The sequence below is a fragment of the Camellia sinensis genome, chromosome 14, assembly GCF_055761805.1.
Source record: "Camellia sinensis isolate YWXY chromosome 14, ASM5576180v1, whole genome shotgun sequence".
NCBI lineage: Eukaryota > Viridiplantae > Streptophyta > Magnoliopsida > Ericales > Theaceae > Camellia > Camellia sinensis.
The window spans coordinates 64617781-64642541 of NC_138974.1; the positions used below are offsets into that span (position 1 = coordinate 64617781).

The 24761-nt window shown below is 40.9% G+C and overlaps 1 protein-coding gene across 2 annotated transcripts; it reads left to right on the forward strand.

Annotated features, from left to right (window-relative positions):
* Nucleotides 1–12764: 12764 nt before the first annotated feature.
* Nucleotides 12765–16039, forward strand: LOC114297331 (uncharacterized). Of its 2 annotated transcripts, none has more exons than XM_028241744.2 (3): nucleotides 12765–13061; nucleotides 13260–13400; nucleotides 15762–16039. In XM_028241744.2, the coding sequence occupies exons 1-3, from the start codon at nucleotides 12870–12872 to the stop codon at nucleotides 15903–15905; spliced, it is 477 nt and encodes a 158-aa protein (XP_028097545.2). In that variant the 5' UTR covers nucleotides 12765–12869; the 3' UTR covers nucleotides 15906–16039. The 2 variants fall into 2 exon arrangements, with proteins under 2 accessions (XP_028097545.2, XP_082762212.1); XM_082906086.1 differs by having other exon boundaries at nucleotides 12793–13061; nucleotides 15724–16039.
* The last annotated feature ends 8722 nt before the right edge of the window (nucleotides 16040–24761 follow it).

Here is a 24761-nt window from a genome sequence, read left to right on the forward strand (position 1 = left end):
AGTGCCCTTCGTAGACAAAAAGCCTCCAAATTCGGAGCCCCATCCATGCAAGTCACGTTTGGGCCGAATAAGATTTCGGATTCGGCGCCCCCTTCGTGGATATCACGATTGGCCAAGACAAAAAGCCTCTGAATTCAGAGCCCCATCTGTGCAGGTCACGTTTGGGCCGAATAAGACTCCGGATTCGAAGCGCCCTTCGTGGTTATCACGATTGGCCAAGACAAAGAGCCTCCGAATTCGGAGCCCCATCCGTGCAGGTCACGTTTGGGCCGAATAAGACTCCAGATTCGGAGCGCCCTTCGTGGATATCACGATTGGCCAAGACAAAGAGCCTCCGAATTAAGTGCCCCATCTGTGCAGGTCACGTTTGGGCTGAATAAGACTCTAGATTCGGAGCGCCCCTCAAAAATTAAAGCATATAGATTCAAAGTGAAATGCTTCGTTAAGACTGAGTCGGCAAAAACAATGTACACGTTAAAGCATGCAAACTTTCGAGATGAAGTGCTTAATTACTTTAAGCCGGCACAAACCGTGTTTCATTAAAGGCCTAAAAACCCAAACGTTTAAAGCAGAGTATTTTATTAAATTAACCAATATAACCAATAAATACATTCAGTTCAGTACGTTAGAGCGTTTACAATACGTTCAGTTCTATTCAGCATCACCCTCGTCATCGCTCTTCTCAATTTCGAAAGCGCCATAAGGAAAATGATGGCGTTGATATAATGGCAATGCCGATTCACCTCCTGCTTCTTGGAGAGCCTCTGCGGCTTGAAGAACCTTAATCCACCGGTTCCTAAAGCCCCGGTTCTCGCATCGGCAGACCTCCTCTACGAGTTTCTCTTTGGTCTTGTTTATCCCCACTTTCCAACCGTCGTGGAAGCCTTTTTCGTAACCCATGGTTCTCGCATTTTCTATGGCAAACATGCTTGCCGTATCTCAATCGGCAATCGTATGACTTATCAGCCGTTGGGTCACTCTCTCCTCCACGACCGGGTTAGATTGACCTGCCGCACGAGGTTCGGTGGTTTGAGTCTTCCTAAGCTCACGCTCGGCCTTCTCTGTGCGAGCCTCCAAATTTTGAATTCGTTCGTCTTTCTTCTTTATTTCTCGTCGCGCGGCGCGCAGGCACATGCCGACTTCATAGGCGGTATACAGCCCTTTTACCGCCCCATGGATGCCCTCCCGAAACACTTCGAAATCCTGTCGACCAACCATCGACTACCGGACTTCCGATGGAAAAATCTGTCAAGCGAACTCGACTGCTACACCTGGGTCGTTAACAAGAAAATCCGCCTCCATCGTCAGTTTATTCCCCACAAAAATCGCAAAACTCAACGGTCGCAGTGTCGCATCGGACTCATTTCTCGGTTGCGATAGAGGGGAGCTGCCCCGTTGCTGTTTTTCCCTTCGGGGTGACCTACTCCGACGACTTGGTGGCTGACGTTTTTCCCGTTCCCTGGATGTCCTACTTCCCGTGCGTGCGAGCTCGCTGCTGCGATTCATTTCCGTATCAAGCTCAGCCAATGTCCGCCATTCTCCTCTGTTGTTGAAGAACAGTCTACTTGACATCCGCGTTTATCTAACCTTCCGTAATAAACTGGTTTCAATTGAGTCTAAACACAATAAGTGGAATTATGGGCACGAAGAACCCATCCTATTTATTCTTAACACATGCAGCGCCCCCGAGGCGGTTTCATTAATTGTTGTCGCCTAGGCGTAGTGCCGATCGATCTGTGCCACAGCCGCTCTATGAACTCATGGTATTCAGCCTTTGGAGTTCATACATTGGCTGGGGCAAGGACAGATTTATTAATCTGATCGGCTATTCGACAATGGTAAATTAGTTGTCTGGGCGTAGTGCCGATCGATCTGTGCCGCAGCCGCTCTATGAACTCATGGTATTTGGCCTTTGGAGTTTATACATTAGATGGGGCAAGAGCAGAGTTATTAATTTGATTGGCTATTCGACGATGGTAAATTAGTTGCCTGGACGCAATGCCGATCGATCTGTGCCGCAACCACTCCATGAACTCATGGTATTCGGCCTTTGGAGTTCATACATTGGCTGGGGCAAGGGCAGGTTTATTAATCTGATCGGCTATTCGATGATGGTAAATTAGTCGCCTAGGCGCAGTGCCGATCGATCTGTGTCGCAGCCCCTCCATGAACTCATGGTATTCGACCTTGGAAGTTCATATATTGGCTGGGACAATGGCAGATTTATTAATCTAATCGGCTATTCGACGATGGTAAATTTCTAAATTGCCTAATTATCTAATCAGCAAGTGTACACGAATGCTTTATCCAAAGAAGCAAAAAGCAACCCTATGCATCAATTGCAAAATTAAGCGCAAGTAATAGCAAAGTACAAAGGAAATTTTCATTAGTAAATTAGGCACAGACTGTAGCCATTTTATATGTGAAAACTACTAGATAAAAAGCTACAAGTTTGCAGGGAAATGCCTAGCAAAAAACTTAAAAACTATAGCCATACATAAAAACTACTAAACGAAAAGCTGTAACATTTAAACGAAAAGCTGTAACATTTAAAATCCTTAAACAAAAATAACTACTATCACCCTAATCAATCCTCGGAGTCAGACTCTAGCGGCTCAACATTCATTTGCTCGTATGGAATCGACATAGCCAACGTCACATTAGCAGCAGCAAAGGCTTTGAGCTAGCCGTGTTTGAATCCCCGATTCTCGAATATGGGGACTTCTTCCACATAATTTGCGAGGGCAGCGCTTTGCCCAGCCTCGTACGCCTTGGAAGCCTCAGAGTTGGCTACTTCCTTCGCCACCTTCGGTTCTTTCAAGTCCGTCTCAAGTTTGGCGATCGCCTCTTGGGCTAGCTTGAGTGCAGCTTCGCTCGCGTTCGCCCTCTCCTTGACGGCCAATCTGAGCTGGTCTGCATTTCTTGCCCTTTCCATCTCGGCCTCGGCCCTTGCACCTTCCATCTTCGCCCTCGCCGCTTCGAACTCGGCCTGGCTCTTTTGGCCCTCAACTTCAGATTGTAAACGGCCAATTCGTTCGATGACGTTGTGCTGGCGACGGCCTATCTCGGCTATCCTTTCAACCGTCTGCAAAATAGGAGATTAAAACCAAAATATATGCATAAAAGGGAAAGGCAAGATCAAGATATTTACCAAAAGAACCGATTAAGCGGCTAACGCTATTGCCAAAAGATCCGGCTTCGAGCGGAAAGCCGCCTTGTCAGACGGCAATAAGACTGACAACGCCATGCTTAGCGCCACGGTTGGATCTTTTATAGCCGACGCATCAGAGGAGATTGGCATATTTTTTGTCTTTGGTTGAACCATAAAAGGCACAACCGTATCCGACTCCTCTAAACGCGGCCATTTGTCAGCAGGGTTTTTTTCAGAACCAACCTCGACCTCGGCAGGACGTTTCTCCACCCTTCGTTCAGCCTCCTGATTCGCCGTCACGACCGGCTCCGACTCGGTATTTCGAGTTTAAGCCGTCTCCTCCTCGATAACAGGCAGGGGGGCTCAACATCGGCAACGGGTGGCACTTCGGATCGAATGGCCTCTGCTCGAATGGCCTCCGCTCTTTGCTGCGCGGCCATTCGCTCGGCGTTTTTCTTTTTGGCGAGTTACGTAAGTGATAACCCGGCCATGTCTTCAGGGTACGCGCCGGGAATGTCTTCTAATCCAATAAAGACGTCGTCGTAAACGTTCCCTCGGCCCGAGGTGGACGGAGGGTTGGCTGAATTGAGACCGGCTTCCTCAAAGGCTACCCTTAAAGCCTCATCGACTTCGGCCTCGGACTGGCCTGATTCTTCAATGACCTCAGCAACTTCCGCACGATCCGAGTCGGATCCGGCGAGACCAATTTGGCGCAAGTTTTTTAAGTTGGTTAAAATAAGAGCCGTAAAAAACTCTTCACCCCTCGGAATTGGGATGTTTTCTGTTGCCGAGAACGTCGTGTACGTCGGCTTGTATTGAAAAAGAATGTGGGCCGCCCTCCCTTGTTTCTGAAGGCTTGGACGACCGAAGTATTTCAGCGCGACTTTGATCTATGTAAGATTAGTGTCGTCGGTCGAAGTCAAGACTTTCTTCAAATCATTTCCTGTACAAACCAAACCATGAGACCGAAAAGATAAAGTCTTATATATACAACAAAAATAAGTGCAAAGGGCTATATGGCCACCTGGTTCGCCCCTCCGTCTAGGGATAGGATCTAAGCGGTCCTCGCTTTCGTCGAATTCCCAATTACTTCGGACAACGACCATGACATCATCGACTCACTTGCTAGAGCTGGAAAGCATGGTCACTACTTGATGGTCGGTGTCCTTGGCCCTAAGGAAATAGCGCCCATGCCGGTCAGAAGACTTGGCCAAGGCATAACAATACCGAATAGCAGATATGCCGAGGTTAATCCTAAGGCGACGGTTTAACTCTATAATCCCCATTACGATTCTAAAAAAGTTGACATTGGGTTGGGAAGGAATTAGACCCCAATGGCGAAGGACAACCCTAGGGAATGGGTGAAGCGAGAATCAGACTCCACCCTCTGCGATTGATAGAAGATGGAACACGATTGTGCTTTCATCAGCCCTCTCCATATCGAGGGTGCCGTCTGTCACGAGTGACAGACGGACGTCATCAGGGATGGAAAAATTGTGTCAAAAGCTAGAAATTCGATCCGCGGAGAGGAGATCTTTCAAATATTTTGCCATTCCCTTCAGTCTATAGGAGTATACTAAACCAAAAACAAACCAGGAAAAAGGATTCAAAGCAGAGAAGGAGAGAACTTACAAGAGACGAAGGGGACAGTGAAAGATAAAAGGAAGTTGCAGAGGTAAGTCGAAAGGCAGTCCAACGACTTCAAGCACCTAAAAATGTGTATGTATTTGAAAAGACATCAAAATTTTAAATCACAATAAACAGAAGTGTACGAAGGGGCGGGAAGTTGAAATGACAACCAAAAAACGTGTGCTCTGACATTCGTTTTGAAATGAGGCTAGCCGCCGAATTTCGACTCTAGCTTTTCGAGTTCGAAACCAAACACACCAGCTAACTGTCGTTAGTGGAGTGTTTGGGGGCAATTGTGGGGGCCGAATATTGGGACACATAAAGGAGCCGAATAGTCAGACCGAGAGAGTCGAAATTCGTATATCGCATTCGGCCCATATAAATCTAGAAGTATCCTATCGGCCAAATAGCCAGTTGAGTAAAGGGCCGAATGAAGAGCGATGCGCAGCAAGAGGAGCCGAGCAAATAGTTATACGACGAATTGAGGGAGGGCCCAATCCCGAAGCCCAAGAAAGAAAAATATATAAGTAGAAGAACATCATTCAGAGAGAGGTATGTGAAAATTAGTGCGCTTAACTTAAGACACACGCAATTTAGAGAGCATACACTGACTTATCCGTCGGAGTGCTAATTCCGACACCCCCGACCGGAGTGTTCATTCTTTTTCAGGTTAGTAACAGAGGATCACGAGCATCCCACGGGATCCAACGAGTATTTCTAAATCACCTTCCCCACATCATTAAAAGTTATTAATTTACTTAATGATTTACTTATTACTAAAATTGATTATTTGTTATGCAAGTATAATTTATGTATTAATAAAATTAGTTATTTGTATACATATGTATTTTCTTTTTGCTTCTTTATTAGTTCATTGAATTATTTTAGTAGTTTTTTTTAGATGAGAGAACTATCTTAATATTTGTTTATATTTATCTGTTGAGAAAAACTACACACTTTTTTTTTTTTTTTATAAATTCGGAAGAAATGTTAAAAACTCATAAATTCACCCAAAATGACATGATAATAGAATTGGAGTCTACATCATTGGGTGTATAACAAATCAAAAAAAAAAATGCATATCATACCACATAATTCTATTATATATCTAATGATTTATTCTATTCAATTTCATAAAATAATATTTTAATTTTTTTTAAATTATCAAAATATAAAAATTTAAATATACTGTAATAATAGCCCGTACCTTGACCTACTTAAGATTCATCTTTTCTTTTTGATTTTTCCTTTCATTTTAAATAATTTACTAATGGTGGCCTATATGTTGAATGAAGTTTTTCCGTAATTACGCAAATATTCTTGGTCAATTATGCAATAGGTTTTTTTTCGTAATTATGTGAACATTCTTAGTCAAATATGAAACAGGCTTTTCCATAATTACACAAACATTCTTAGTGAATTATGAAATATAAATATTTTATTTTTTAATAAATTATAAATACACCAATAAGATTTGTTTAAAATATAAATCAATCATACAATATTAGAAATTATAACTATCATTTGTTATAAATTTTAATTTAGCACAATGTTCAAAAAAAAAAAAAAAAAAAAAAAACCATTCTCCTATGTAATAATAAATTATCAAAATTATTTATTGAAAAATATTTCTCATATCATTAAAAATCATTAATTGACTTAATGATTTTTTTTTTTTTTTTTGAGAACATGGGAAACATTATATTAATAAAATAACAATAGTACAAAAATAATATCGCAAAGGGCCATCCCAACCAAACTACAAAATAAAAAACCAACAACAAAAAACAAATTCGCTAAAAAAACAGTTACGATCAAGGAAAAGCCACCGATCTACTCAAAGATATGGTCTGGAAAGCAATATTTGGTTGAAAGCCCACCATTCCCGTCGACGTCGTTCCTGTCGCTGCTGCCTAACTCCACCGTTGTCACTGTCGGAGAAGGAAATACACTCACAATGGTATAGGAGAAAGCTTGAAAAAGGAGAGAACCATTGTAGGTGTCGAAAAATCAAAAATCTATGCCAAAATCGGAGAAGAAAACTCTCAAAACTCCTATTTCGAACATAAAAAGTCTAGATATACAGTCTAAAATTGTAGATCTATACTCTAGGAGTGTAGATTTATACTTTAAAAGTGTAAAATGAATCGTCGAAAATCACCTAGAGAGAAACTTTGCTCTCTATCTCTCTCTGGACCTCTATAACACTTAATGATTTATTTATTAACAAAATGGTTAACTGAAAAATCTTTTTCATATCATCAAAAATTATTAATTTAATTAATGATTTATTTATTAATAAAATTGATCATTTAGTATGCAAGTATAATTTATGTATTAATAAAATTAATCATTTGTATATATATATGTATGTATATGTATATATTTTCTTTTACTTCTTTATTAGTTCAGTGAATTATCTTAATATTTTTTTTAGATAGGAAAATTATCTTAGCATTTGTTTTATATTTATCTGTTGAGAAAACTTACACACTATAATTTTTTTTTTATAAATTTGGAAGGAATACATCATTAGGATATATCACATAATTCTATCATATATCTAATGATTTATTCTATTCAATTTCATAGAATAATATTCTAATTTTTTTAAAAAAATATCAAAATATAAAATTTAAACTTGCGGTATTAATAGTCCGTGCCTTATACTGACCTTTTCAAACTAGTGTATATATATATATATATATTCTTGTGACATATTGTACGAGAAAGAAATAAGCCTTCTCGTATAATCCTGTTGATCAAGTCTGCGCTCCTCTAAACGTCGTCGCTCGATTCCCTGAAAATACAAACGTGAGCTAACCGGCGGGTGTGTGCCGGAAACCCCTCCGATGCCTAAGTCAGCAAAATAGACAAGTAGGCAAAAAGCTCTGTGTATCAAAGAACCAAAGTTGTGTTACCTTTCCATAGGTGATGTTTGTGAGCTTTTATAGGTTTTGCATGGCACAATCCTAGTAGGACTTTTACTCCTCCATGCAGAATCCTCCTAGGATTCATACTCCTGAAGGATAATGCTTATCCTTCAACACCCCTCTCACTGCTTAAACCAAGTGAGATGGTTCTTTCTTGGCCGACCTACCATACGACCGAAGTAGTCACGACTATGCTTAGCCGAACTATACCTAGTTCGGTGCTCTGCCCATAGTTTTCTACAAACCATGGTATGCCCAAAACCGAACTATCTTTTATCAAGGTTTAGACCGATCTTGTTTTACTGCGCCATGACCGGCATAAGTTCAAAGCATCCTTAAACCGGTCTAACTACAAAGCGTCCTCCGACCGGACTAACATCAAGAGTCCCTCGAACTGGTCTACCTTCTGGGCTTGAGACCGGGCTAACTTTAAGCCTCCCCAAGACCGGAGAAACTTTATGACTTCTTTACTCAACCCTTCGTACTGAGGCCCATAAAAGCCTAGCTCGGCCCAATTTGCATATAAATTACCCTCTCACATATGATGTACCAAATAAGATATAAATAGAACACAAAGTTAGATTATTATATATTTTATTTGAACTTTATTCCAAGGTACCAATTGAATCATGCTAATGACTGTTCACATGTTGTCATTTATTTTTATTTTTATTTTTATTTTTTTTGATTCATGGGAAATTAAAGCAAAATAAGGAAATAGTCATAGATACAAAACAGAGAGATACTAGTCTCTCATCACACTACAACCAATCATGTCTTCGATAATTAGGGGACTAGTTTCTACTGATAGTGTTTCAAGGAAAACAAGGTGTTCATCTTGGGCAACGCCCAGATTTGCTTATCTATCAGCCACTTTGTCACGACCCGCTCCCCGTATTCAACGGTTAAGCATCGTGATAGTCAGTAACTGAAATTACCTCCGGCTAATTCTTGAACAAATAAATAAACGCGAGCGGAAATAATATTTAAGTTAGGGTACCAAAATAATCATCCGAGCTTCTATTTTTATTATAAAATTTATTGACCAAAAATGCCGATATTTACATATAAAAATATCATAAAGTGTTGTTTGTGTCTATTCCGCAGCCCCGCGTCTAAGATTTTCCAAAAGCTATTTCTGAATTACATTGTTTCCTAAAAATTGGTAAACAGCTATAAGCACATGGCAAAGTGAGAAATATTATACCAAGAATATAAGGGACACAAAATAACCATGAATAGTTATGTAACTAAAATATTTAAGATAACTTAGTCTGAACAAATAATCATTTAAGTAGCAAAACTGAGATTATTTAATAAATAACCATAACCACGGTACCGAACAGAACAGAACAGAAGTAACAGGAGTGACAGTCAGAACAGAGATACGGATTAGAGAGGTGGCTCGTACGGATTATAGAGGTGTCTCCCACAATAGTGTAGCACTTATCTCCGCACAGCACTTTGCTCCGCACAGAACAAAGGTCAATGGATCCATGACAACAAAAGGTCACAAAGTGGTCAAACAGAGGCCAATGGTTATTTAAGTCCCTCAATGCGTGGCACTCTCGTGATGGTACTTACAAAACATAATTGTTTATAAGGTCATAGTCAAATATTCTTTAAAATATAAACAAACATATCCATGGGTTTCATTTTAAGCAAATAGGGGTCAGGAAATAATCCACATAATCGAAATATTAATATAATTTATAAAACATAACTTGTATAATAAAAATAAATATGGTAAGTCAAAATATATGTAAAATATATTATGGTAACTAAAGGCATAATATAACTCACCTTAAAATTAATATCTCGATCTTCCTTTCTACTATCAAAGCCTTTTTTATAGCATTTTCGTCCCCTTTCCTTGTTTATTTTCCTTCTTCTCGTTCACAGCCCCCACGCCTCCTTATATACTACGGTGTAACACTTGCTCAACAAGTTTTGGGATAACATGTGGCACCCCACGTAGCCTTCCTATATCACAACTATTATTACACTTTAGATTTGAGCTTATCCTTCCAACGAATAAGTTTAAATAGTTGCTTAATTATATTTGGGCCCAAATCTTAAACTAATTATTTATATATATATATACATTCCGATAATATATAATTCCTAATTTAATTACACTTTATCTCATACACCTGTAATATTTAATATTTTATTTTACTCTTACGAAATATTTAATTAAACATTTAGGATTTTTTTCTCATTTATTATTAAATAATACTAATATAAAATTTAAAGGACAACTTAAATTTTCGGGTTGTTACACTCACTGTTGCCCTCTCGCAGTGTATGACCAAGAGAGCAGTTGCAGCGATCTAGTAAGAACTTAGCATCTTCAATGAGGGCTTTGTAAGGAGAGTGTGGATTTGGGCCTTCCTAAAGTTGGTTAATGGCTGGTTCCGAATCAGATTCGATCACCACATCTCTAGTGCCTTTTTGGAAGAGAATGGTGAGGCCTCTGTAGATGGCCCATAGTTCAGCCTCCAAACTTGAGCAATGGCCTAGTTTGCCATAGTAGCCTCATATCCAGCTTCATGTCTCATTACACAATAGGCCTCCATATCCTGCTTGGTCGGGATCACCTTTGGAACACCCATTAACATTTAATTTCAATTTGCTTGCAAGAGAATGAAACCAATGAATTAGTCTGGAAGGAGAGAAGTGTGGGTGAAGAGGAGATTGAAAAGCCTTATCAATTTCAACCACAAGGTCTGTGATCTTTTTGAGACTATTATGGAATGATTTGCTTTGATTTTCAAAAACAACTGAGTTTCGATCCTTCAAGATTTGCCAAAGAGAAACAATAAACACAAGAGACCATCTATGTCCTTAGTACAGGATTTTGCTTCTAGAATTACAAGTAACCCATTCCTCAAGAAGCTTATCAATTCCCTCATCCTACCACTTAGTGTTTTGGAGATGAAGCTACATGTCTTTGGACATAGAGCAGCTGCACAATAGGTGGTTCATGTCTTCACTGAACTGTCCACATCTCGAGCAGAGATCTGATTGAGATATATTCCTCACAAGTCGCAAATGATTAGTTAGAAGTTGTCCTTTCAAAACTAGCCAAAGGAAATATTTTAGTTTTTGGGGAAATTAATTTTCCACATCCATTTCCAGTCCCTATCAGACAGGTTAGTGTTATCATTAGAAATTAATTTATAAGCAGAAGTAGTACTGAAAGCACCACAAGAAGAAGCAGCCCAGGTAGGAGTATCAGAACAAGAGACAAAGGAGAGCCTAGGAGTATTGAGGATAGATTGAAGGTCCTGCTGGCGAATTAGAGTGGAAATCTGGTCAAAGTCCCACCTGTCTGTTTCATCCAAGAGTAAGCTAACCTTGTCAAAATCATTAACAGGATAGGAAGGATTTAGCTGAGAAATAGGAAGTTTACCACACCGCCAATCTATCCAAAGAGAGATATCCTTCCCATTACCCACAGTCCATTTAACACCTTTTTTCAAGGCATCTCTATACTTACACATGCTCCTCCAAATGTGAGAAGATCTTTTCTTCAGAGGCCAAGAGTAAAAACTATTATGACTCAAGTATAATGGAGCACTTTACATCAAAGTCTATTGCTCTCGGTCAGGAATTTCCATCCCACCTTGGTTAACAATGCAGCATTTTGTAATCTAGCTTTCTTGATACCCAAACCTCCCTCAGTTTTACTTTTATACACACTGTCCCAGTTGACCAAATGGATTTTCTTATGAGTCTCAGAATCACCCCAAAGGAAATTACGGTTAATTTTGTCCATCTCATCATAAATCTTTCTAGGAAGCTCCATAGTTTGCATGTTATAACTGGGAATGACTGCGGTAATAGATTGAATAAGGGTTGTTCTACCAACCAAGTTAAGGGACTTAGTCTTCCATCCAGTCAGTCTAGTTTTCATTTTGGTGAGGATGTCATTGAAAATATTCTTGGAGATTCTGCAGTGGAGCAGGGGGGAGCCAAGGTACTTGCTAAGATCTTGGGTAAAGGGAATGCCACAGTAAGAGTTAAGGGATTTAGCTAGATTTCTATGGATGTTGGGAGAGACAAAAATTTTAGACTTAAGATGGTTAACTTTTTGGCCGGAGATTTCACAAAATTCAGAAATGACCTCCATAATGGATAATGAATTTTTAATATAGTGAAGATAGTGATAATGAAAATTTTTTTTTTTTTTTTGACGTATTCACTTTTACTTATTTTTATATGTATTTTTATATGGGGTAAGTAGAATTTTTTTTATTAATTACATGATGAATGGAAAAATAGCTCATAAAATTTAATTTGTTTCAACCAAAATGGCATGCAACACACAAAAATATTTTTAATTATATTTTATTTATTATTTAGTGTGGCGTATCTATAATTATTGAATATTAATGTCTTCTTTTATTTTGTTATAAGAATCAAATTTTAAGAATTTTTTATAATTTCTTCGAATGCATTTCTAAAATTCCCTTTTTTTCTATGTAAAAAAAAAATACAAAAACATATTTAAGAGATATTGATAATTACATCACAAATCTCATAATCTATATTATTATATAGAGTAAAACATTTTAATTTATAATATTATACAAAATGAAGTTGAACTTGAGATTTTAAAATTTAATAAAAAAAATCTTATCACTCAAATGAAGTATATTATATAATATATATATTTTTTTAATTTTATCTAATTTACTATGATTTCATTTCAGAAGTTAGGTTGATTTTTTAATTATATTAATTTTAATAAAAAAAATTATTTGGATTGACTTTTTTGACTTTTAACATATGATATATAATAAATTTTTAAAAAAATTTATCTTATTTACTATGGCTTCATTTAGAAAATTGAGTTAACTTTTTAATTATTTTAATTCTAATTAAAAAGTTCATTTAAGTTGGTTTTTTTTTTTAATTTTATGAAATAAAAAATTAAATAATTATAATTTAAATGTGATATTTTATTTTATTAATTTTATTAATTTATTTTATTTTTCTATAATTAATTTAATAAAAAAATCAAAAAATAACTTCTCGTATTAAAGGCACACAGCTGGAGTCTGCTCGGCCAACATACAGTATAATTCCTCGTTAATTGATTAGTACTCCGACGAGGAGGGAGGAGGTGGAGAGGGAGAGAGAGCTTGAAAATGGAGAAGGCGAGGGAGTCATTGAAGTTGACAGATGAAGAATCTGAGTTAGTCTCCCGACTCAACGTCCCTCCTCACCGAGTCAGCATCGATTCCAGCTTCTACGAAGATTTTACATTGAAGGGCATCCGAGTTGACCGAGTCGATCCCGGTTTCATTGTTTGCACCTTCAAGGTCCCTCCTCGCCATACTGTAAGTCTGATTTTTCATTTCCCTTCAATTCATCTCTGAAAACTAGTGCAATTTGTGTCCCAAATCTAGTCCAATTTCGCCTTATTCATGAACCCTATACATATTCATGTAAATTAGTACTTGTATATGATTTGTGAATTTTGTTGGATTTTTTTTTTTTAATTTTTTTTGATGATTGGGTTTGGGTTTTGAACCCAGGATAGAAGTGGGAAGTTGTGTACGGGAGCTATTGCGAATCTGGTTGATGAAGTCGGTGGTGCTGTGGTCAATGTTGAGGGTCTTCCCAGGAATGTCTCCGTTGACATGTCAATTTCCTTCCTTTCTACTGCCAAGCTTGATGTAAGTCCGCATTTGGCTTGAATGAATTTGGTTTCGGATTATTTTTGACATTTTGTGTTTTTCATTATTGCACAATTGTTCTTAGTTTTAACTTTAACCCAATTAAATTATGTCATCAAGCATTGTTACTTAAATTGCATACTATTACTCTCTGTTTGGATGGTGTGATTTGGTGAGAAATGATAAGAAATCATGCGAGAGAACTTTTTTTTGATGTTTGGTTTGTAAGTTGAGTGAGAAATGATGAGAAAGATAACTTCCTGAGCATCCCAACAATGTTACCCATATTTTCTTCAAATTTTACTTAAAAGGTGCATTCTCTATTTTAGATAATCACTTTTTCAATTACTTTCTTCAATCATACTCCTTATTCTTTCTCTACTTTATTTAAATATTATTTTATTATTCTTTTCAATTAAATTTTCTCTACTTTATTTAAATATTATTTTATTATTCTTTTCAATTAAACTTAGGGATGGTTTGACATCCCCTATATAATCCATCTTTTTATCTTTTTTCCTTCACATCACTTCTCTAACTTTCTGTAATCTTTTCATAAAAAGACAGTAAATGTACTTATTTAAATCATTCCAAACATTCCATTATTTTTAAAAAAAATTGATGTGACAATTAGACTAGAGAGAGTAAAGAGAAAGAGGAGGAGAAAGAAATTAATATTATATATTTATGGAATAAACAGTGACTCCTCACATATAGCTAGTCATTGTAGCATTTGTTAAATTGAGGAACTTTTTAGGGAATCTATTACAGATGATTTTTAGAATTTTCACTTCCTAAAATATCTAAAAATTGATAATAAGGTATCTGTTGGGATGCTTTACAAGGCCTATTTAAGAACGGTTGTGATTGAGACCCCCTCAATCACCAACCCCCACCACCCCCCACACACACGTGGCGGGTGGTGATTGGAGGAAATGAAAAAAAAAGAAAAAAAAATTGGCCAATCAGGAAAAAGAGGAGGTCAAAGGGGGTGGGGGGAAAGGGGGTCTTAATCATTTTTCATTTAAGAATTGGCTATTTTAGTTGATTTTTTGATTTTTTATGAAAATATGTGCAAAAAGTAGAGAGAGTGATGCGACAATTTATATTAACTTTTTGACTACAAACTTAACTCCCCAAATGGGGCTTTCATTTCTCATCAAAAGTGGTGAGATTTGGTAAGAAACAAGTTGATTGATTAGAAAATATTTACAATACCAAGATTGTCCCTTAAAATACAAATGAATGAAAGGAAATCTCACTCGTATACCTCTCTACATGCTTTGCTTTCTTATTCAACTAAACATGGTGGTAAGAAAACACAATCATTTATTTTCTTTTCTCATCCTAAATGAGAGATTACGATAATTTCTTCTCTTTTCTGACCAAACAGATTTGACCCAACATGAACTGTTTGTTGGAAACTAGGGGAGAGAAGAAAGGATTAGGTAGGGGAGAAAAATAATGAAAGAAATTAAAGTGATATCTTTCCTTTTTATTTGGATAATATTGGACAGAAAAGAGTTCGTATTCTCCTCTCTTGTTTGGGAAAGATGAGAAGAGAAAAGAAAAGAAAGTTGTATTATGTAAATAAAGAGGACAAAAGCGAGCTTCTTATCACTAAAAATGAAGAACAAGATTGGTGATTATTACTAACTCTCATTCCCTCTCTCTCCAGATCTTTTATTTTTTGTGAGATTCAAAATAATGGGTCATAAGGGATTCTCGTTTCTCTCCATTTTTCCTTTTTTTTTTTTCTCAAACTATCCAAACTGGTGATTAGGGAGGAGTGAGTCCATCTTCTTTTCTTTTCTCTAAATCACCTAATCGAGATGGACCCTAATGATTTTGTTATTTACAAGAGTTTCTGAATTTACTGGTATTGATACTAACATATACTAATAAGATTTCTATTTTGTTGATTGCTTCTTTAAAAGGTTGAATCGTGCTCCATCATGCATTGCTTCTAAAGATATTTTTCTTGTTCTCCAACACATGCATTTTGATTTTTTTTTTTTACCAACGTATGCTCTTTTTAAAGCTTGAATTTTTTTTATACCATTCATTTTGTTATGGAATTGAACAAATATCTATTGAAGTCCTTTCAACGATATTAATTATGTATGAATTATAACTTCAAATTTGCAAAATAGTTTCAATAAAAGATGTCCCAAAATATTGACTAGCATGATGACAGTTATATGTATGTAATGTTGCTGCTACTGCATGTGAAACAAAGTTCACACCAGTATGTTGGTATTCTCTTTCTAGTTTCACATCATGACTATTTGTTATCCAAGGATTTGGTTTTATGCATTTCTAGGTATCACATCTATACGTCTCTGGGTGTTGCATTTGCAGGATGAGTTGGAGATTACCTCGAGAGTTTTAGGCCAAAGAGGAGGTTATTTTGGGACTATTGTTCTTATAAGAAATAAAGCAACCGGGGAGGTTGTTGCTGAAGGCCGGCATTCTTTGTTTGGTAAACATGCAAGCAAACTCTAACCCTGTTTCAATCTGTTGAATGTAGAATTTAAAACACCACACCAGAAAATTATATATTTTAGGGCCTGTCACTGTTGTGGATTTCTTGCCTAGTTTCTTTCATATAACCGTAATATATAATATTTTTGATGAGATATGCATGCTTAATGCTTTGTGCTAGCGCTTGCTAAAAATAAAAAATCAGGGGAGGAGAGCCCAAGAAGCACTGTTTTGGGAAAAAAATATTGCATGCCAGTTGGGTACGCCACGAAGTAATATCATTAGATACCTTTTACCAATCACAAGTAATCATGTTTTTATGTTGTGTCGTAAATACTAACATAAATATGATAGATTTTGGTGTCTAAACAAATCAAAAGGACGACATTAGTATGTCCATACCCTATAAGCTTGCAAAAAGTGATTGCGTTTTAGGTTGATCCCATAATAGGGTGGACTGTATATTCCTTAACTTGGAGGAAAACTCATCTTAGCCCTAGTCATGGCGGCAAGAAAACTGATGCATTACTTCCAGGGGCATAACATCGGGGTACTAACAGATTACCCCCTCCGATCAGTACTACGTAGTGCAAAAGCATCAGGGCGCGTTTCGAAATGGGCCCTCGAACTCGGTCAGTACGATATTCAATTTCTACCTAGAACCTCAATCAAGGGGCAAGTGTTTGCTGATTTTGTAGCCAAATTCACGGGGGGTGTTGCCGACTTCAAGACTGACCAAACTCAACCCAAGCCGAATTGGAGAATTTATGTGGGGGACATTTGGCAGCTATATTGTAACGGGTCATCCAACCAATGGGGCAGTGGAGCCGGAGTAGTAATCATGGCTCCCGACGGCGGAATAATTGAGCAGGCCGTCAAACTCGGCTTCGAAGTATCAAACAACGAGGCCGAATACGAAGCCCTTCTAACCGGTTTGCGGAATGCACATCTTCTGGGTGCTCGGCGTTTGCTTGTATTTTGCGATTCAAAACTGGTGATCAATTAACTAGATGGGGAGTACGCGGCCAAAAATGACCGTATGGCGGCTTACATGAAAACGGCTAACTCTTTGTTGGCAAAATTTGACCATCATGAATTGAATCAAATAACACGTGATCAGAACACACATGCAGATTCCCTGGCATGCCTAGCCTCCGTCATTAACTCAGAAATTAAACGGACTATCGAAGTAGGTTTCATCCCGAAGCCGAGCATTGGCCCTTCGGAGGAAGTCCAGGTTAATGTCATAGAGTCAGGACCGAGTTGGATGGATCCCATTGCTGCATTCCTGTCTTCCAAACAGCTTCCAGCGGACAAGAAAGAAGCGCACAAGTTGCGAAACAAAGCCCTGCGATACTACTTGGATCCGCAAGGAAAGCTTTATAAAAAAGCCCTTTCTAGTCCATATCTGAAATGCGTGCATCCGGACAAAGTCGAAAAGTTTCTGACTGAAATACATGAAGGCAGTTGTGGCGCACATTCTGGCGGGCGCTCTTTAGCTCATCCAGCTCTGACACAAGGGTATTACTGGCCGACAATGAGAGCCAATGCCGAGGGTTACGTGAAAAAGTGCGAACAGTGCCAGAAGTTCTCTCCTCTAATTCACCTACCTGCTGAAGAGTTAAGCTCCATAACCAGCCCTTGGCCGTTCGCTCAATGGGGACTTGACATCGTCGGACCGCTGCCTCGTGCTCCGAGTAACAAGCGATTTCTTATCATCGCGACTGATTATTTCACGAAATGGGTAAAAGCGGAGGCACTAACGCACATCCGAGATACCGACGTAAAGCGTTTTGTATGGAGAAATATCATGACGCGGTTCGGCAGTCCCAGAGCACTTATATCAGACAACAGCACCCAATTTGATTGCGGAGTCTACCGGGAACTTTGCAGCAAGTATGGTATTCGGCCCTACTTCTCCACCCCGGCTTATCCACAGAGTAATGGCCAAGTTGAAGCCTCTAATAAAACCATTTTAGACGGCATCAAAAAGAGGCTGGAGAAGGCGAAAGGCTGATGGGTTGAAGAACTGCCGAGTATATTATGGGCTCATCGCACAACACCGAGACGGTCCACTGGGGAAACGCCGTTCGCATTGTGCTTCGGAACACAGGTAATCATCCTCTTGGAGATCGGCCTCCCAACTTTGAAATCAACAGTTTTTTATTTGGGCCGAAACGACATGATGTTGGTCTTGGACTTGATTCTGATTGAAGAGTGGAGAGACCGCGCCCTTGCATCCATAGCACGGTACCAGTAGCAGCTTGCTAAGTCATATAATCAGCGTGTTCAACTGCGCCGATACACACCAGGAGAGTTGGTCCTAAGAGAGTGCTTCCAGCTGCCATGAATCCGGCCGACGAAAAATTGGGGCCTAATTGAGATGGCCCTTATCAGATCGACTCAGTCGCGGGAATAGGGCACATCGGCTCAAAAACATGTCTGGGAGGAGTCTGTCACGGCCTTGGAATTCCACGCATTTACGAAAATTCTATTATTGACCCGACTTGTGGGGCTTGATACTTGTACATATTTCACTTTTGGAATGCAAAGTTTCCCGTTTCCTCATCACGCAATTCAGTTCAAAAGTCTCCGGATTCGGAGTCCCATCGGTGCATGACACCTTTGGGCCGATTAAGCCTCCGGATTCGGAGCGCCCTTCGTGGATATCACGATTGGCCAAGATTTAAGTCTTCGAATTCGAAGCCTCATCTGTACAGGTCACGTTTGGGCCAAATAAAGACTCCGGATTTGGAGCGCCCTTCGTGGATATCACGGTTGGTCAAGATTTAAATCTCCGGATTCGGAGCCCCAACGGTGCATGACACCTTTGGGCCGATTAAGCCTCCGAATGCAGAGCGCCCTTCGTGGATATCACGATTGGCCAAGATTTAAGTCTCCGGATTCAGAGCCCCATCGGTGCATGACACATTTGGGCCGATTAAGCCTCTGGATTCGGAGCACCCTTCGTGGATATCACGATTGGCCAAGTCTCCGGATTCGGATCCTCATTGGTGCATGACACTTTTGGGTCGATTAAGCCTCCGAATTCGGAGCGCCCTCCGTGGATATCACGATTGACCCAGCCAAGTCTTCGGATTCGGAGCCCCATGGGTGAATGGCACATTTGGGCCGATTAAGCCTTCGGATTCGAAGCGCCCTTCGTAAATATCACGATTGGCCAAGATTTAAGATTCCAGATTCAGAACCTCATTCGCGCAGGACAATTATGGGCCGAATAAAACTCTGGATTCGGAGTGCCCTTCGTAGACAAAAAGCCTCCGAATTCGGAGCCCCATCCGTGCAAATCACGTTTGGGCCGGATAAAACTTCGGATTCGGAGCGCCCTTCGTGGATATCACGATTGGCCAAGACAAAAAGCCTCCGAATTCGGAGCCCCATCCGTGCAGGTCACGTTTGGGCAGAATAAGACTCCAGATTTGGAGTGCCCTTCGTGGATATCACGATTGGCCAAGATTTAAGTCTCCGAATTCGGAGCCCCATGGGTGCATGACACCTTTGGGCCGATTAAGCCTCCGAATTCGGAGCGCCCTTCGTGGATATCACGATTGGCTAAGATTAAGACTCCGGATTCGAAACCTCATTCGCGCAGGACAATTATGGGCCAAATAAAACTCTGGATTCGGAGTGCCCTTCGTAGACAAAAAGCCTCTGAATTCGGAGCCCCATCCGTGCAAGTCACGTTTGGGCCGAATAAGACTCCGGATTCGGAGCCCCCTTCGTGGACATCACGATTGGCCAAGACAAAAAGCCTCCGAATTCGGAACCCCATCCGTGCAGGTTACGTTTGGGCTGAATAAGACTCCGGATTCAAAGCGCCCTTCGTGGATATCACGATTGGCCAAGACAAAGAGCCTCCGAATTCGGAGCCCCATCCGTGCAGGTCACGTTTGGGCCGAATAAGACTCCAGATTCGGAGCGCCCTTCGTGAATATCACAATTGGCCAAGACAAAGAGCCTCCGAATTCGGTGCCCCATCCGTGTAGGTCACGTTTGGGTTGAATAAGACTCTGGATTCGGAGCGCCCCTCGAAAATTAAAGCATACAGATTCAAAACGAAATGCTTCGTTAAGACTGAGTCGGCAAAAACAATGTACACGTTAAAGCATGCAAACTTTTGAGATGAAGTGCTTAATTACTTTGAGCCGGCACAAATCGTATTTCATTAAAGGCCTAAAAACGCAAACGTTTAAAGCTGAGTATTTTATTAAATTAACCAATATAACCAATAAATACATTCAGTTCAGTACGTTAGAGCGTTTACAATACGTTCAGTTTTATTTGGTATCACCCTCGTCATCGCTCTTCTCAGTTTCGAAAGCGCCATAAGGAAAATGATGGCGTTGATATAATGGCGACACCGATTCACCTCTTGCTTCTTAGAGAGCCTCTGCGGCTTGAAGAGCCTTAATCCACCGGTGCCTAAAGCCCCGGTTCTCGCATCGGCAGACCTCCTCTGCAAGTTTCTCTTTGGTCTTGTCTATCCTGACTTTCTGGCCGTCGTGGAAGCCTTTTTCGTAACCCATGGTCCTCGCATTTTCTACGGCAAACATGCTTGTCGTATCTCGATCGGCAATCGCATGACTTATCAGCCGTTGGGTCACTCTCTCCTCCACGACCGGGTTAGATTGACCTGTCGCACACGGCTCGGTGGTTTGAGTCTTCCTAAGCTCACACTTGGCATTCTCTACGCGAGCCTCCAAATTTTGAATTCGTTCATCTTTCTTCTCTATTTCTCGCCGCGTGGCGCGCAGGCACATGCCGACTTAATAGGCGGTAAACAGCCCTTTCACCGCCCCATGGATGCCCTCCCAAAACATTTCGAAATCCTGTCGACCAACCATCGACTGCCGAACTTCCGGTGCAAAAATCTGTCAAGCGAACTCGACTGCTACACCTGGGTCGTTAACAACAGAATTCGCCTCCGTCGTCGGTTTATTCCCCACAAAAATTGCAAAACTCAGCAGTCGCGGGGTCGCATCAGACTCATTTCTCGGTTGCGGTAGAGGGGAGCTGCCCCGTTGCTGTTTTTCCCTTTGGGGTGACCTACTCCAACGACTTGGGGGCTGACGTTTTTCCCGTTCCCTGGACGTCCTACTTCCCGTGCGTGCGGGCTCGCTGCTGTGATTCATTTCCATATCAAGCTCAACCAATGTCCGTCATTCTCCTCTGCTGTTAAAGAACAGTCTACTTGACATCCGCATTTATCTGACCTTCCACAATAAACTGGTTTCAATTGAGTCTGAACACAATAAGTGAAATTATGGGCGCGAAGAACCCACCCTATTTATTCTTAACACATGTAGTGCCCCCGAGGCAGTTTCATTAATTGCTGTCGCCTGGGCGTAGTGCCGATCGATCTATGCTGCAGTCGCTCTATGAACTCATGGTATTCGGCCTTTGGAGTTCATACATTGGCTGGGGCATGGGCAGATTTATTAATCTGATCGGTTATTCGACGATGGTAAATTAGTCGCCTGGGCGTAGTGCCGATCGATCTGTGCCGCAGCCACTCTATGAACTCATGGTATTTGGCCTTGGAGTTCATACATTGGCTGGGACAAGGGCAGATTTATTAATCTGATCGGCTATTCAAAGATGGTAAATTAGTTGCCTGGGCGCAGTGCCGATCGATCTGTGCCGCAACCACTCCATGAACTCATGGTATTCGGCCTTTGGAGTTCATACATTGGCTGGGGCAAGGGCAAGTTTATTAATCTGATCTGCTATTCAACGATGGTAAATTAGTTGCCTGGGCGCAATGCCGATCGATCTGTGCCGCAGCCACTCTATGAACTTATGGTATTTGGCCTTCGGAGTTTATACATTGGCTGGGGCAAGGGCAGATTTATTAATCTAATCGGCTATTCGACAATGGTAAATTTCTAAATTGCCTAATTATCTAATCGGTAAGTATACACGAATGTTTTATCCAAAGAAGCAAAAAGCAACACTATGCATCAATAGCAAAATTAAGCGCAAGTAATAGCAAAGTACAAAGGAAATTTTCATTAGTAAATTGGACATAGACTGTAGCCATTTTATATGTGAAAACTACTAGATAAAAAGCTACAAGTTTGCAGGGAAATGCCTAGCAAAAAACTTAAATACTGTAGCCATACATAAAAACTACTAAACGAAAAGCTGTAACAATACATTCAAAATCCTTAAATAAAAATAACTACTGTCGCCCTAATCAATCCTCGGAGTCAGACTCCAGCGGCTCAACATCCGTTTGCTCGTATGGAATCGGCATAGCCAATGTCACATTAGCAGCAGCAAGGGCTTTGAGCCAACCGTGTTTAAATCCCCGATTCTTGAATTTGGGGACTTCTTCCACATAATTTGCGAGGGCAGCGCTTTGCCCAACCTCATACGCCTTGGAAGCCTCAGAATTGGCTATTTCCTTCGCCGCATTCGATTCTTTCAAGTCCATCTCAAGTTTGGCAATCGCCTCTTGGGCTAGCTTGAGCGCAGCTTCGCTCGCGTTCGCCCTCTCCTTGGCGGCCAATCTGAGCTGGTCTGCATTTTTTGCCCTTTCCATCTCGGCCTCGGCCCTTGCACCTTCCATCTTCACCCTCGTCACTTCGAACTCGGCCCGGCTCCTTTGGCCCTCAACTTCATATTATAAACGGCCAATTCGTTCTATGGCGTCGTGCTAGCGACGACCTATCTCGGCTATCCTTTCGACCGTTTGCAAAACAAGAGATTAAAACCAAAATATATGCATAAAAGGGAAAGGCAAGATCAAGATATTTACCAGAAGAACCGATTGAGTAGCTAACGCTATTGCCAAAAGATTCGGCTCCGAGCGGAAAGTCGCCTTGTCAGATGGCAACGAGACTGACAACACCATGCTCAGCGCCACTGCTGGATCTTTCATAGCCGATGCATCAGAGGAGATCGGCATGTTTTTTATCTTTGGTTGAACCACAAAAGGCACAACCGTATCCGACTCCTCTAAACGCGGTCGTTTGTCAGCAGGGTTTTCTTCAGAACCGGCCTCGACCTCAGTAGGACGTTTCTCCGCCCTTCGTTCAGCCTCTTGATTCGCCGTCACGACTGGCTCCAACTCGGCATTTCAGGTTTGAGCCGTCTCCTCCTTGATAACAGGCAGGGGGGGCTCAACATTGGCGACGGGTGGCACTTTGGATCGAATGGCCTCTACTCGAATGGCTTCTGCTCTCTGCCGCGCAGCCATTCGTTCGGCGTTTTTCTTTTTGGTGAGTTGCGTGAGTGACAACCCGGCCATGTCTTCAGGGTACGCGCCGAGAAGGTCTTCTAATCCAATACAGACGTAGTCGTAAACGTCCCCTCGACCCGAGGTGGGCGGAGGGTTGGCTAAATTGAGACCGGCTTCCTCAAAGGCTACCCTTAAAGCCTCGTCTACTTCGGCCTCGGACTGGCCTGATTCTTCAGCGACCTCAGCAACTTCCGCACGAGCCGAGTAGGATCCGTCGAAACCAATTTGGCACAAGTTTTTTAGGTTGGTTAAAATAAGAGCCGTAAGAAACTCTTCACCCCTCGGAATCGGGATGTTTTCTGCTGCTGAGAACGTCGTGTACGTCGGCTCGTATCGAAGAAGAATGTGGGCTGCCCTCCCTTATTTCTGAAGGCTTAGACGACCGAAGTATTTCAGCGCGACTTTGATCTCCGTAAGAATAGCGTCGTCGGTCGAAGTCAAGACTTTCTTCAAATCGTTTCCTGCACAAACCAAACCATGAGACCGAAAAGATAAAGTCTTATATATACAACAACAATAAGTACAAAGGGCTATATGGCCATCTGGTTCGCCCCTCCGTCTAGGGATAGGATCTAAGCGGTCCTCGCCTTCGCCGAATTCCCAGTTACGTCGGACAACGACCATGACATCATCGACTCGCTTGCCAAAGCTGGAAAGCATGGTCACTAATTGATGGTCGGTGTCCTTGGCCCTGAGGAAATAGCACCCATGCCGGTCAGAAGACTTGGCCAAGGCATAACAATACCGAATAGCAGATATGCCGAGGTTAATCCTAAGGCGACGGTTTAACTCTATAATCCCCATTATGATTCTAAAAAAGTTGACATTGGGTTGGGAAGGAATTAGACCCCAATGGCGAAGGACAGCCCTAAGGAATAGATGAAGGAGGAAACAGACTCCACCCTCTGCGATTGATAGGAAAGGGAACACGATTGTGCTTTCATCAGCCCTCTCCATATCGAGGGTGCCGTCTGTCACGAGTGACAGACGGACGTCATCAGGGATGGGAAAATTGTGTCAAAAGCCAGAAATTCGATCTGCGGAAAGGAGATCTTTCAAATGTTTTGCCATTCTCTTCAGTCTATAGGAGTATACTAAACCAAAAACAAACCAGGAAAAAGGATTCAAAGCAGAGAGGGAGAGAACTTACAAGAGACGAAGGGGACAGTGAAGGATAAAAGGAAGTTGCAGAGGTAAGTCGAAAGGCAGTCCAACGACTTCAAGCACCTAAAAATGTGTATGTATTTGAAAAGACGTCAAAATTTTAAATCACAATAAATAAAAGTGTATGAAGGGGCAGGAAGTTGAAATGACAACCAAAAGACATGTGCTCTGACATTCGCTTTGAAATGAGGCTAGCCGCCAAATTTCGACTCTAGCTTTTCGAGTTCCAAACCAAACACACCAGCTAACTGTCGTTAGTGGAGTGTTTGGGGGGCAATTGTGGGGGCCGAATATTGGGACACGTAAAGGAGCCGAATAGTCAGACCAGGAGAGTCAAAATTCGTATATCGCATTCGGCCCCGTCTTATACATATAAATCTAGAAGTATTCTATCGGCCAAATAGCCAGTTGAGTAAATGGCCGAATGAAGAGTGATGCGCAGCAAGAGG